A 14,463-nucleotide genomic window follows, 5' to 3' on the forward strand; every position below is an offset into this window, starting at 1 on the left:
CAAGTGTGCAAGTAAGTTGGCCTGAAAAAAAGGAAAGAAAAATTCCTTTCTTATATAGAAAAGGGACACACCAAGAGGCTGCTTGATTGCCATGTCCCTTTTCTTCAAATCATCTCATTTCCCCAAATCTCTGGAATCAGGCTGCCTAAGAACATGCCAAGTCTATGAGGGAATCCCACCCCCCACCCGAGTAGCTTCTGAAGTTCTCTTGGTCTTCAAACAGAGAGAATCCCAACCTTTCAGCCGCTGAAGTAAGGCTTCAAGCCTCTCTCTGTGTGTGCCATCTGTCACCATAAGATGCAAAACCAGTTTAGCAATTCTATGTCTTTACAAAAGGCATACCCACCCCAGCAGCTGCAACGAGCCCATTGTTCGTTTCAGGCCACTGACCATTTTTATCTCTCCCCCATCCCACCCCACCAGGTGCTGTCTGCCTGTCACCAGCTGCTCCACTAGCTTGGTGGATTTCTGTTACACTTTATGGGACTTCAATAGAGGTCATTTCCTAATCTGGCATTTCTTTTTTAAAACAGTGATCTGGTTGCTTTGTAAAATAGGACAATAGATCTATATGTGGTACACTTAGGGAATGTTTAATGTTTACTTTAAGGGTGCATAGCTCAGAATATTCAAGTCTGTGATACCCAAATCTTCTGAATACAAAGGACCATTCTGGAAAATCACACATGTAACAATTGCGCCTATTTTTTACACACACACACACACAGAGAGAGAGAGAGGGGGGGGAGGGAGGGGGGAGGAAAGGAATGTCAATCTTTAGACATATACTGGGCATACTGGAGCAAATGTAACAAAGACTCTGATCATTATACAACATCACTATTTTATTAAAATGCCATCCCCAAAGTAAAGAAACAATCAAAACAATAAAATGATAATAAATTTGAGAAGAGGAATGTGGTGTATTTGCCGACACCTCTCAGTGCACAACATGGGTGCTTTTTAAAAGGTTAATTGAGGATTTAAACTTGTACTTTTAAAGCCACTGAGGTTTACTTGTGGTCAGATTTGATATCTTCAGAGCAATTGTACGTAAAAGATACACTCTTCTGATAAGAAATTTCTGTCTGGATGTGTAAGTTACCCTTTATTGCTGTGTAGGCCCGCTTACGCCAACCTACAGAGAGCAATAGAGTTTTTCACACATCCCACCCAATTCTCCTTGGAACTTCTGCCTACAACACACCTCATCTGTTCCATCACGTTTCTATCAGTGACCACACCGGACTTTTTTTTTTTTTTGTAAGAAGTGGGAAAAATTCTTCTCTTACAACAGTGGCTGCAGCTGCCCTAAAAGGAAGAGGAAACCCATGAGCTAGCAGGCATCTGCCAGTGAATGCTTCGCTTAGCTCTGCCCTCTGTGATGCTTTTTCCTGTTGTTCTGACGTTGTGACTTTCCACCTGCCTCCTCAACTACAACCACCAGCAATCATTCCGAATGCAGCACATGTGGGGCTGAGTGGCTGAGTCCTCAGTTCTCTCCAGCAAGTTACAGTAGTTACAGCCAAGCGGTTATGCTGCTTCTCTCCTCCTCTGCAGTTCGCGTAAGGTGAAAAAACTCAGGCAGAGACCCTTTCCCGGTAAGTTTATAAGATAAGCATATGGAAATGATCAGGACAGTCCTGTAATATTGGGTCTTTGAATCAGAAAAAAAGATTTCAGATAGCTTCCAGCCCCAATCCCCCAGCCAGCTTAGCTACGTTGTACTGCTGACAAGATGCTTGTTCATAATGAACTCTGGGATAAGGCTTGACTGACTGATAAATTCTTAGCATATGCTGTATGACTTGTTTTATTTTAGTGAGTTATTCATGTCCTCCCTTGCTGTTTCAAACTGTAGAATATTCGTTCAACTTAGCATGTGATTAATAAGTGGTTTTCAGAGCTGCTATAACATTGTGCTATGAAGGATTATCTGTGGGATTTGCTCGTTCAGATTTGTTTCCGCAAGTTACAATCTTTTTTTTTTCCAGAGAGTAGAACTGTTTATAGAGCGGTCAAGCCTCCTTTTTGTTGTTTTATCAGAAATCAAAGACAATAAACAGAAAAAAACAAATTACTTAGGCCAGCACCTCTATCTTAAATTGCTTAGTCTGTATCGAGTTTAATTTTGCAACGGAAAAAAGTACAGTTATGTGCTTTAGCAGATATTGCTAATATCATTCTTGTCCTCTGAAACAGGCAAACAAGAGAAACCCAGGAAAGCAAGATCATTAAAGCTGTAACAGTTGGGTTACTGATGAAGGTGCTAAGCAGTTGCCATGCGGTGAGTGCCTTTTCTCTTCATATTCCTCTCTCTCTAGAAGTGTTGCAAGTGAGTGCTGCTGAAACTAGATGATTTCTGATTATATTTTTCTTTTGTTTTACTTTACAGCCCAAAAGTTTAAATGCAAAAGAGATGGAGGCTTTAACTGCACACTCATCAGAGGTAAGCACACATAAAGCCCTTCGCTATTTCTATGTATTAAGAGTTTGTGATTGTAAGCGTACTTCTTATGGGACTCTGTGAGGCTTACTTCTGAGTAAACTCACTCAGAATTGTAGAGCACATCCTATGCTTTTGTAAAGTCATGGTCAGTCATTCCTGCTCAGTTTTAGCTTATGAGGGGGGGAAATGAAGTCATTTTTAATAGCACTGTAATTCTAGCCAATGTTTTATAATAGTACACTTAATCTTCTGCTTGCATCTTCATCATTACTGAATTCAAATCACCTTAAAGACTGAATGAAACGAAAACTCCTGAACTGCCATCCACACTCATTAGCAATTTTAGGAAGTCTGTTTAAACATGAATGAGTGTGTTATGAGCTCCCTGCTACAGATCAAGCCAAAGGAATGAGATTTGTGCTCATAATAGAGTTCAGAACAGAAATATGTAAGGCTATAGTCTGGATTATAATGTCCAAATTCTAAACACCTGTTACTTCAAAAACCTATTAATTTCAGTGAGCCTGTTTCCAGTGCAGTTAGCAATCCCTTTATAGCCTTACTTGGATGTATGGCTGACATCCAAAGAGCAGCTCACATAAAACAGCTCACATTTGCCCTGGGAAATTCCTGGCTGCAATCCTCTCTATCACACATTAATTCCTGTCTGAAATGTATCTGTTTAACTTTTCTTCTCACCCACCCACTTTTCCCTGCAGGCTCTCATTACTCAATCAAACTTAGAATAAATCCATTGACATCAGTAGACGTTTAGTTAGTCCTGAATAATAAAAGACCCATTGATGTCAATAGTAACCATGGCCACTGGTTTGAAACCAACCATGTTTTGCTTGTTATCATGTTTTGGATCTATATTGTTTGCAGAGCTCACTAAGGATTCCTTTAACCAAAGTAAACAGGATAGCTGTGGACAGTTTTAATATTTATTGTTGCTTCTGTTTAATGTTTGGTTAAGTGCCATGCAATTCAGTGTTGCAATTGAATGCATCCTTTCCTGTAACAAGAGGGTGTGGGTTTTGTCTGTTTGTTTTGAGGAACTGAGCAACGTGATGTATTACAGCTTTATTGGATTCTCTGCTGCATGACGAATTGATGATTTTTACTGACTTTCTTAAATTTCAGGAGGATCTCAAAAAACGTCATTTCTCCATGACATGTGATAATGAAGATGAGCCATGTCAGCTGATTGGTACGTGTGCAGGAACAGGAACAGTGGGATTATGCTAAGCCCAACGTGCCTTGAACTTTGTTCTCTACAAGTGAGGGGCATTTATCCTGCTCTTTTGGATGATGCAGGAAGTGACAGGATGACTCCCAAGCTCTGTCATGGTCAAGGGATTGGATAGTTGACTACTCTTTTCTGGCACTGAGGATGGCCACATTTTTATGTAGTAGTCACAGGCTGGTGGGTTCTCAGGTTTAAATCATAACTTATAACTCTAAATTGCCCCCTGGTGGCAATATATATACACCTAAAATGTCCAGAGCTATAAACTGGTTGGTTGGTTGGTTGGTTGGTTAGTTGGTTGGCTGGCTGTTCTAAGACAAACCATAGGATGGCAGGTTAACTACATATTTAACTGCCACCACTGATGGTTGAAACAGAGGCTGATTTCCTTAAGAAGGGGATTGTGGATAAAATTTAAATCTGCAAGTGCTACATAATGCATGGTTCCAGCAAGAACAAAGAGGTGGAGAGTTTACAGCTGGGTTGATAGTAGAACGGAAGTCCCATTTTAATTAAGCTAGGTTTGCGATCAGTTCAAAAGTGATATATTTGCCACATTGACCATTCTCAATCACTTTTGACAAGAAACCAATTTTTACCTCTGGTACCAAGAACAACTGAGCTGGCCTTTTTTGCGACTGATTTACAGTTTTGCAAACTGCATTTGTTTAGATTCAATTGATCTGATTGCTTCTTCTAGCATTGCTGGATGCTAATAAGGAGTATAACTATAGCAACTTTTCCCAATTTGTAATAGACTACAAACCTCATTATCCCCAGTCCATGCCTAGCCAGTTTGGCACTTAATCAGAACAGGAGCTACAGTCTAAAGCAGGAGTGTCAAACTCGCTATGTCACGTAATGTGTCACAACATATCGCGACTTTTTTGCCATTGCCCGCAATGGGGTGGGCGTGGTTTTGCTATGATGCATCTGGCCTGTGGGCCGGCAGTTTGACACCCCTGCTCTGAAGCATCTAAAGATAATTTTGTGGAGAATAGGTGATTCATATAATTCTATAGTCCTATATTCATGTATCTAGTGCTGCTGTCATTCATTGGTTGCACATTATTCCTACTCCTTTTGTTCTTCCAACAGATCGTCACAGGAAAAGAAAGAATGTAATATCTTTGCCATTTATGTTCAGACGGTCTACCCATGAATCAGATAGTCAGGGACATCTAGAATCTGAGTTGAAACCACCTCTGTTTGATCTCCCTCTGTCACTTGTTTGCGGTGCTGAAGATACGCTGCCCAAATCTATACAGGTAAATAAGCAGTAGAGTATTGTATCTATCTTATATGAATAGTGCTCTGCGCTTTGTCTGCATAAGATAATCCCTAATATAAGCAACAGGAGGATTTTCTTCCTCTTACTAGTCATATATGGAAGAAGTTGAATTACGATTAAACATGTTCTTTAAAATAATTCAAATCTATGCCAAGCAAACTCTTCTCTAAGGCTAAGCTGAATCATGAGTTGTACAGTATATTACTGAGGTTTTACAATATTGTGTCAAGAATTTCGCCTTCTGCAGGGAGAAAGGCATTTCTACTTAGGTCTGGGATAACTAAAAAGCAAACAGTCTAAAGGCTAGGGAAAATATGGAGAGAGAAAAATGATTAAGGAAGAAAAGGGAGCAGTTGTATGTAACTCAGGAAGTCAGTATCATAATGTATATAAAAGTTGTCCTGCCAAATACATGTTGCTGAAAAGGTAAGCATAGAATAATGATGGTGTTCAGTTCCCTGTCTGGAACTTAACACATGTGATATTCTTTTTATTCCTGTTCACATTGTAGGACATCCTTACAATACTCTTCCAGAAAGGACCACTCACTGAAGGGATATTTCGAAAAGGTGCCAATGAGAAGGCACGCAAGGAGCTGAGAGAGGAATTAAATGCTGGAGACAACGTTGCCTTAGGAAAAAAATCTGTTTATCTGCTAGCGGCGGTTTTTAAGGTATACATCTGTTCATTTGGTTTCTTATTATAGGTTCCAGTTTCTCAAGTATTAGGAAGAGATATTCCTAAAACCAGTGCAGTTAGGAAATAAATTCTGCTATTGTTGCATTTTGTGTATTTAGCCTCCAATGGAAAATGGTAGGAGACAGAGCTGCTGTTTTTATGATCTGTCTCTGACTTTGGGATACACAATCCCAGGAAACTGTGGTATGAACCAAATTGAAAGAGTTCCAAGATGCATGTTGGCTGTAAGTTGCCTACCATGGCTTAACTGAAGGTTGTTTCTTGTAGGACTTCCTCCGAAGCATTCCCCACAAATTGTTGCTGACTGAGCTTTACGATGAGTGGATGACAGCTTTAGAAAAAATGAATCATCAAGAGAAAATTGAAGCCCTGAAAGAGTAAGTGGACCTCTCTTCAAGAGTGGCTTTTTGTTGCTCTGTAATAAGCAACGCAAATAGATACAGATTCTGAAATCCTTACTTGGATGCTCGCAGACAAATAGCTCTTAACTCAAGAAATCAGAAAGCATTACATGATTCCCTCTTTAGTCCCACTCATGTAACAAAAAAGCTATGGAAGAGAATTATGAATGGGAAATGACATTTTTTCCCCACATTCTGCTCCCTCCCCCCCCCCCAAAAAAATCTCATCAATGAAGCAAAGCAGGGTAAAAGTTTTATCTGGAAAAGTTGACTGATGCCAGAGGAAATGATATCTAAGACTATACACTTCAGATTAAAGTTTTATAACAGGGGTGTCAAACTGCCGCCCCGCGGGCCGGATGCATCATGCTGAAACCGCACCCATCCCATTGCCGGCAATGGAAAAAAAGTTGCAATACATCGTGACACGTCACGTGACGTTGCGAGTTTGACACCCCTATTTTACAACATCTATCTATTCTGAAATGAAACAAAATTGAAAAAGCTGTATTGAAGTGAAGCCCTCTGCCTGCTTAAAATGACACTAATTTTTAATGGGTCATGCTGTCAAGTAAGCCTGGCTAATGGTGTAGCCAACCAAAATATCTCCTACAATTTTTACTCTGTCATTCTCATTGAATTCAATAGAACTTCTTCCCAAAAAAACGTGGTTAGGTTTGTGTTTTGTTGCAGTTTCAGATACTTTCTTGTGACTAGACATGTGTGGGTTTCCATATTTTTTATTCATCTTTATTGAAAACTGGGGAACTATTCATAATGGGTAAACAGGAGGAAGAACGAATCTCTGCGGTACACACTAGCAATGGGGAGAGTAAAAACCTAAATGGCTTTTGCAATAATGCCATTTTTTCCCTTTCAAAATGGGGGAGAGCAGTAATATCATCCCATCACCAAATCTGACTGACTTCATGACAACACAATGCCACCAATTCATTTCAAATTTGAAGCTATGCCAGAATACAATGCAAGGAATAAAATGTGCAAGGAATAAAATGTAGGTATGCAGGAATAAAATACATTTCTGCATACCTACATACATAGAATGAAAGGGTCCCATGAATCAAACCAGTGAGTATTGATAGTCCATATTTAGCGACCGCCTCTTTCAGTGACTGTTTGCAGTTACAGTGGTGATGAAAATGTAACTTTGCGATCAGTCCTCACATTTATGACTTTCACAGTTCTGTAAAGCAAAAGAAAGTTGAAGATCATAACAACAGTCATGGTTTTACTTAGCAACTGCTTTACTTTAACAACCAAATTGTCAGTCCCAATAGTGTCGCTAAACAAGGAATACCTGTAATATCTCAGCTGATGAATAAGGAATTAATCTAAATACCACATAATGAAAAAAAACAGATGTGCATATTATATAAATCTTATACAAGTTTAATTATAAATTTAAGAGCATTTTACCCCATAATTTCCCAGGAAACAAAACAATTTCTGCTTGGTGTCTATTCAGGCATTTATGTCTATCTGCTATGAATTTAGCTAGCTAGCTAGATAAATTCTATCTAGCTAGCTAGCTAGCTAGCTAGCTTTGGAACTGCCCATCTCGCGTACAGAAACTCACAATGAATTCACTCACTGGGACTTTTGAATGGGAATTTTGGGTAACCACTTTAAATCAGTACTTCCACATTTTAGAGGAAGTGTTACTCATATAAGTGAATGCAAAGTTTATATTTAAAAAAAACAAACCAGAAGCTACAATCTGAGGATAACTTCCCCCCCCCCTTATGTTCATTTTTGCAGGGTTGCAAGCAAATTGCCACAGCTAAATCTTCATTTGCTCAAACACTTGCTTTCTCTTCTTCACCACATCAGCAAAAACTCAAAAGTCAATAAAATGGATTCTAGCAACCTCGCCATCTGTTTTGGACCAACCATGTTGAGTCCAAATTGTGACAAAAGCCTGCCACTTGAAATCCAGAAAGAATTGGCTGATAAGGTACCTTTGTTTTCTTTCCACCTGTTCCACATTGTCTTTTATCTTTGACTGTTTTTTTCTCTAGCTACAAGGAAGCCAGTCAGTACAACATCCTGGCAGTGAATCCCTTTGGCATTAACCTGACTCACAGTGAAATAGTTTCACACTTGAAATACTGGCCCTATCCTGTAGACCAGAGGTTCCCAATCTTGACAACTTTAAGATATGTGGCCTTCAACTCCCAGCATCTCCCAACTAGAATTCTGGGACTTGGAATCCACACATCTTAAAGTTGCTGAGATTGAGAACCCCTGCTGTAGGCTGCATTGCAACATCCTAATTAATTCAGCTCCAGCACACCAGAATTATAGGAAGCTTTAAAGGGGCCCTTCTCGAATTCATCTTTCAATAAAGTGCTTCTCTGATCTGATATTAAGAAGCTGTGTCCCATTTCTGTGCAGCAGAGTGGAACAAGGTGCTGCTTCAAATTGATGCTTTGCTAGCCTTTGACTTTCTGCACCTCCCATTTGCAGAAGACATTTCTACACAAGTAACATGGGTGGGTACAGAAAAGTACCCTGCCTCAGGGCTTTTTAACTACAAGCATTAAGGATCATGCTTTCTCTGCGTCGAGATAGTATCTCAAAGGCAACCACACCAACAAATGGAATTGGGGCAGCCCTATAGAGCCAAATGGCGTTGCTTCATATGACCTTATGTTATATAAGACTGGAGGAGACGAAGAGAAAGCAAAGGATCTCATGGGGAAAAAGAGGATGGCCCAGGTTACATCCACTGTTGGTTTCAAGCCTGTTTATCCCAAACATAAATTGCTCCCAAGGAAATATAACTCTCTAAAACTCAAAGCAAAAGTTTCCCACCCTGAACTAAGAGCTCGTTGGCAATTTATAATGATCTTGGTCATCTTCTATAGCTGGTTAAGAAACTCCCCAACATTTTAAGAACAGACTTCAGATTCTCTTAGCTGGAAAGTACAGCTTTCTCGGTTGATTTTTAAAACATGCAATCATTAAAAGTCCTGCAATTGTGGTTCAGTAGCAAAAGCTAGTTCTGGCATCAGGGCATAAGCTTTGAGAATTAGGCAACCAGCTAAAGCCACAGCAACACAATTGCAAAGTTATTCCATAGAAGATAAGCTTCCGTAGGTTCAAATGAAGAGGTTAACAAGCCCACATAAACAAACAAACAATGGGGGGCTATCTCAGAAGTATTTTATTCTTACTGGAAAGCAAGGCAGGAAAAGACAAGAATTCTGTATGTTGTTTTTATGCTTGTACTCTTCAAGGCCGGAATTTACATGTGGATTTCCTATCAAGATATTCTTCATATATAGTTCTTAATATATAGATTCCACTAATAATTTAATGTTGAAATGACTCCAAGTTAATCTCTGATTTACATTCTTTATTTGGCTTGCTTAGGTGAAGGCACTGATGGAATTCCTCATTAATAATTGTTCGGATATATTTGGAGAAGAAATCTACTCACTGCTCTTTAGGAATACTGATAATTCCCTCGATATGACAGGTACCCTGATTTTGCATATTTTGTATATTTAAAACAGAGTCTGGCTAATCATTTTTCTCAGAATATGCTTAGATTACATTGAAAGTACTATTTAACAATGTTTGGTTCTAGATACTAAGGAAGTGGCAAAAAATAACCAACCAGTGACAACAGTAAGCCATTTCTAAATGTTAACCACAGTATATCTTAAAGAGTTTCACAAGAGAGTCATCTCTCATTGAGGTTCCTTTCAAACCAGGGTAGAGAAACAGAAATAATATATGTAAAGTTTGGGGAAGATTTATCAGAGAGACTGGGTCCAATTTGTGGATATCAAATTATTATATAGCATTATAGGGTATTTTTGCTAAAACCAGTGTTTATTTCTAAGTTTCATATAAATATGGCTCATTTTTTGTTCCTCTTTTTGTTTTTTATCATTTTTCTTTTCATGGACTGTTCAGTTTAGTTTTGTTATTAGTTTTATTATTTTTATGTAACTTGATCCTTACAGTTTTGTATCCTTACCATTTATTTATTTTTTAAACACCTTTGGGCAGGAAGCCTTTATTCCTCAATTGCAAGTGATGTTCACATACTTTATAGCTGTTAGTGACCACTGACTTATTTCTGATTCTGTCCATTAGTCTCAACATTTCCTTTCCTTCCTCCAGAAACGTCAGCACCAAACCAGCATCGTGATTCTGCTTACGACAGCACCGACCTTGAAGGGGAATGCAGTCTCAGTGACCTTCATCTCAAGGGCTCATCCCACACTAGCAGGCCAAGCAGTACAGAACTGTACCCCAAACAGCCACGAACCCAGATCCCTTCTGCCTTGTCCCTGGCCCGTTTTAAAACAACGATGAAGAAACTTGAGAGGAGGTCCTCAGAACCAGAGTTGCAGTCTTCCAAGAATTGCCAAAAAGGCTGTGTGAAACTTCCCAAACTTTCCAAAAGTGAAGAGAATTTTATTCTGCAGAAGGAATTGGGACTGAAGGGTAGAGAGCTGAGAACGGGAACCCAGACAGTTGAAGAATCCCATCCTTCAGGTCTCTACAGGAACAAAAAGCCATCAAATCTCAGAATCAAAGCCAACTTGCCCTCAGAATTATCAAGCGATTCCTTACTCAGCGCATCTTCTTCCAGTTCTCTAGACAGTGCCTCCTCTGTCTCGGACTCTTCTGTCTTCACTAGCTCACCACTCTCATCGCCTGCCATCTTCAAGAACAATGTCTTAATTCGGCCACGGTCCTTCTCTACCAAAACTTCAAATGGAAGTGACAGTGCTGTCTCAGAGCTCAAGAAGCACTCCATGTCATTTTCTGTGGCAACCCGCAAGAAGACGCTGGCCAAAATGGAAAGTCAAGGCAGAGGAGGCTTTCAAAAGGGAAGTTTCAAAAAGGGGCTCAGAAAAGAAAGACCACTTTCTTGTCAAATTGTTCAAGCAACTCATGAGACTGTTCCCAGTCCAGAACCCTCAGGCTGTCAACTAAGATCCCGTTTTATGTCAGCAGTTGAAGTGTTTCGACTTGTAGATCAAAATAAACCCAGAAGGCCTCCTTCCTATGAAGAGGCAACCAAACACTTTTCTCCTGGTAGATTTTCCTCACACAACAATTTAAGAGCTCATCCTCTGAGGCTCACCAAGGTTCCTCAGGATTCTGCATCTCAATGTCTGAGGCTTAAGAAAGAGATCACAAACAAAGCAAATGAGAACCTTTTTAATGATAGACCCACTTTGATCAATGACTCCCAGGACAAAACACCAGTTGTGGATTTTGTTATTGGAATACATTCACGGGCAAATTTGCCTCTGACTCCTCAAGTGTATCGTCTCAGGACCATGTCTGGGTCATATCAAAAGAACAAGCAAGAATATGTGACACTACAGAACAATCAGATAACTTTTGAGCACTTACAACGTGCAAAAGAATCCTATGTTTAACTTAATTTTCTCATTTCATTACAAATGTATATATTTTATACTGGGCATGGAAGCAAGACTTTTGCCAAACATTATTGCCTAAGCAGATATAAATCCAACTTTCCATAAAATTGTATTTTTGTCTAGAATCCTGTGTAATGTGTTTTGCTCTTTGGCCCATTTTGTACAAAATAATTATGTCCTAACCTGGGCTTGGCTATTCCCATGAATGTAAAAGCAGATTTTAAAACCAATGCAATACATCCTTTTAGCTTTATTCACTTTGTTCCCCCGCATGAGTGATTTCTTCTTTTTCTGTTAAAAGCCTAGACAGGGATCCAATATAAACAGAAATAGAGAAGCAAAAGATAAGGGGAAATGCTGCAGAGATCTTGACCAATCTCTATCATATGACAAGCAAAAGTATAGTTTTCAACAGACTTGGCTCTGCTGTTTTGTCTGGTTTTGCGTTTCTCAAGTGATACAGTTTCTTCTACCACCACTTCCTATTTGTAAAGGATTTTCAACTGAACTAAACCTCAATGTTGTGAAATGGTTCTTGCAGTAGAAACAGCGAGACTTTCTGTTTCATGATACTATCCCTGAAAATTCTAATAGTGTAAGTTTCCTTCTGGAACATATCACACTGGGACCAGGGTGAGCATGAGAGAAATAGTCTGAATGTATAAAGCCTTTCTAAATTATTTTAGTCTTCCCCAACTTCATACGTTTTAGAAGTGTTGAAATGGCAAATCTCAGCTGTGTAATCTGGGAATTCAGAAGGATGCCCTAACTCATCTGGAAAATGCCAACTTGAAGAAACCCTGACTGAATATTCATGTAGATCAGACATGTCAAACACAAGGCCTGGGGGCCAGATGCAGCCCACGAAATGGTTTCATGTGGCCTGCGAAGCCATCCTGGAAACAGCGAGGGAACGGCCCCCGCTGCCTTGGCCCTGGCCCAGGCCAGCCAAGAGCCAATGTACAATTTTGTGGTGGCCATCTATGCTGAAACGCATTCAGTCTTAGCTCCACAAGGTTGTCTGGAAACAGCGAGGAACCAGCCCCTGCCGCATCGGCCCTGCCCCCTGGGTGCATGCTGGGGAGGTGTCATCCTTTGTGAGGAATGAAGAAATGGGCCATGCCTTGGCTCTTGCCCCAGTTCCACCCCCTTCTGCCAGAGACCCTCAGATCTGTCCCACTCTGCCCAGGCCCCCACAGGCACCCTTGATGCGAACGATGTAGAGCTGGCCATGCCCACCCAGTAGGCCACACCCACTCCATCCACGCCCACCCAGTAGGCTGCACCCCCCTGTCTCCCCCGAGGGCAACCACAATGCTGATGTGGCCCTCAATGAAATTGAGTTTGACACCCCTAATGTAGATCAACATTGTGTAGCTTGATGTTTCCCCATAATTCCAGGAGTCAGATCAAAGATGTTGAATATAAACTTTATATATCAAACAACTATAAATATTACTCATTGTATAATGCCATAATGTGGTTTATTTGTTTGGCTTCAATATAGTTTGTGGACTTTGCCACTAACCAGGGATTATGGCTTAGTAGAATGTCCAAATCCAGCCACTATGACTTATTCAAGAAAAAGTGATTAAAATAAATGCTTAGTGTGCTATGTGATTCCAGTCACTGAAAACCTCACCCTTAATATTAAAATTGCTTCCTTTGCAAATATTAACTCAAAATATATAGAAGAAGGCAGCTAATATCCCAGGAATAGTCAGATAGCTTCTTTTAAACAGTCCCCTGAAGTTTCACTCAGAACCATACTGTTATGTGGCCAGCCTGTGTATTCAGGGATATGTCTCTGTAAAACAAAATAAATACAAGCAGAAGGATCCTGTGATCTAACATTCCTGCATATATTTCCAGCAATATGGTTGTTATGAAAAATCTAAAGTCAGTCATTTCCCAATAATGTGTGCATTGACCAGTGGTGGGATTCAAATATGTGAACAACTGATTCACTGTGTGGATGTCACTTCCAGAAGTCCATTCTGGGCCTGGGCAACAAAAAATTAGCTACCAGTTCTGCTGAGGTGGTGTGAACCGGCTGAATCCCACCACTGGCATTGACTCTTAGAAAACAATTCTATACTTGCCAGAATAGCGAATGATGAGCCAGAGAAGCAGAAGACCTCAAAGGTATCTAGCAGAATATCAGTTGCATGTTGCCAGAAGTTTTCCCCAATAATGGCAGAAATATTGGGATCAAAACAGGACCTATCAAGGATATGCCTGAAGAATGCTGGGTGATGTAATGGGTCTGCCACCTCCTAAGCTCCTTACATTCCTGATCTATCCCTCAAGCAGCCACACAAATTATTTAGCCCTGATGTTAATGCAATGGATTCTGTTCCATCCCCCATGAGGATTGATGAACCATGAGGATTTTAGCTGGGGTGGCTGCTTGATCACAGACTCTGTGACCACCAGATCATATTACATGAATGCTTTAAGGACCCAAAAAGTAAATATTTCCAGAAGGACAAGGAGGTATTGTTCTTCTTGTTCTTCATCTTTTCAGATGAAAGATATGAGACAACTAGCAAGCCCAGATACAGCTTGCATAAAAGTCTCACACAGGTCCCCATATTCCCAATATTAACATTTTCACAAGGCCAGTTGTGGAAAGCTCACAAGGTCCTATATGTTCAGTGCATCCTTTTATAGTTGATTAAATGAAAGTGAATGGTTCTCCATTAAGCATATCTCTTCAAAGATCAGCTGTGTGTATGGACTTTTAGCAGTTTTAGTGTTTTAGTACAAAAACATCTTCAATACATCAGGCTGGGTAAGTTGGTAAGGTATAATTGGCCCCTAACTGATGGGAGGCATTGGCTGGACTATTCAGAGTTGAGTTTGAACAGAATGCTAAACTAATCAAATGTGAGAATTGGTATTTGGGAATGAGTGCTTTGTGTGAACTCGGGTGTGAGGTG

General features: G+C 40.1%; 1 protein-coding gene across 1 annotated transcript; it reads left to right on the forward strand.

Moving 5' to 3' along the window:
• Window positions 1-2,245: 2,245 nt before the first annotated feature.
• Window positions 2,246-11,724, forward strand: TAGAP (T cell activation RhoGTPase activating protein). Its single transcript, XM_015816853.1, has 9 exons — window positions 2,246-2,287; window positions 2,396-2,449; window positions 3,593-3,659; window positions 4,797-4,966; window positions 5,501-5,662; window positions 5,956-6,065; window positions 7,869-8,064; window positions 9,486-9,591; window positions 10,245-11,724. Exons 1-9 carry the CDS (start codon window positions 2,261-2,263, stop codon window positions 11,516-11,518), a joined length of 2,166 nt encoding a protein of 721 aa, XP_015672339.1. The 5' UTR covers window positions 2,246-2,260; the 3' UTR covers window positions 11,519-11,724.
• Window positions 11,725-14,463: the final 2,739 nt, after the last annotated feature.

This window comes from Protobothrops mucrosquamatus, unplaced genomic scaffold (genome assembly GCF_001527695.2).
Source record: "Protobothrops mucrosquamatus isolate PMUCROS unplaced genomic scaffold, P.Mucros_1.0 scaffold511, whole genome shotgun sequence".
NCBI lineage: Eukaryota > Metazoa > Chordata > Lepidosauria > Squamata > Viperidae > Protobothrops > Protobothrops mucrosquamatus.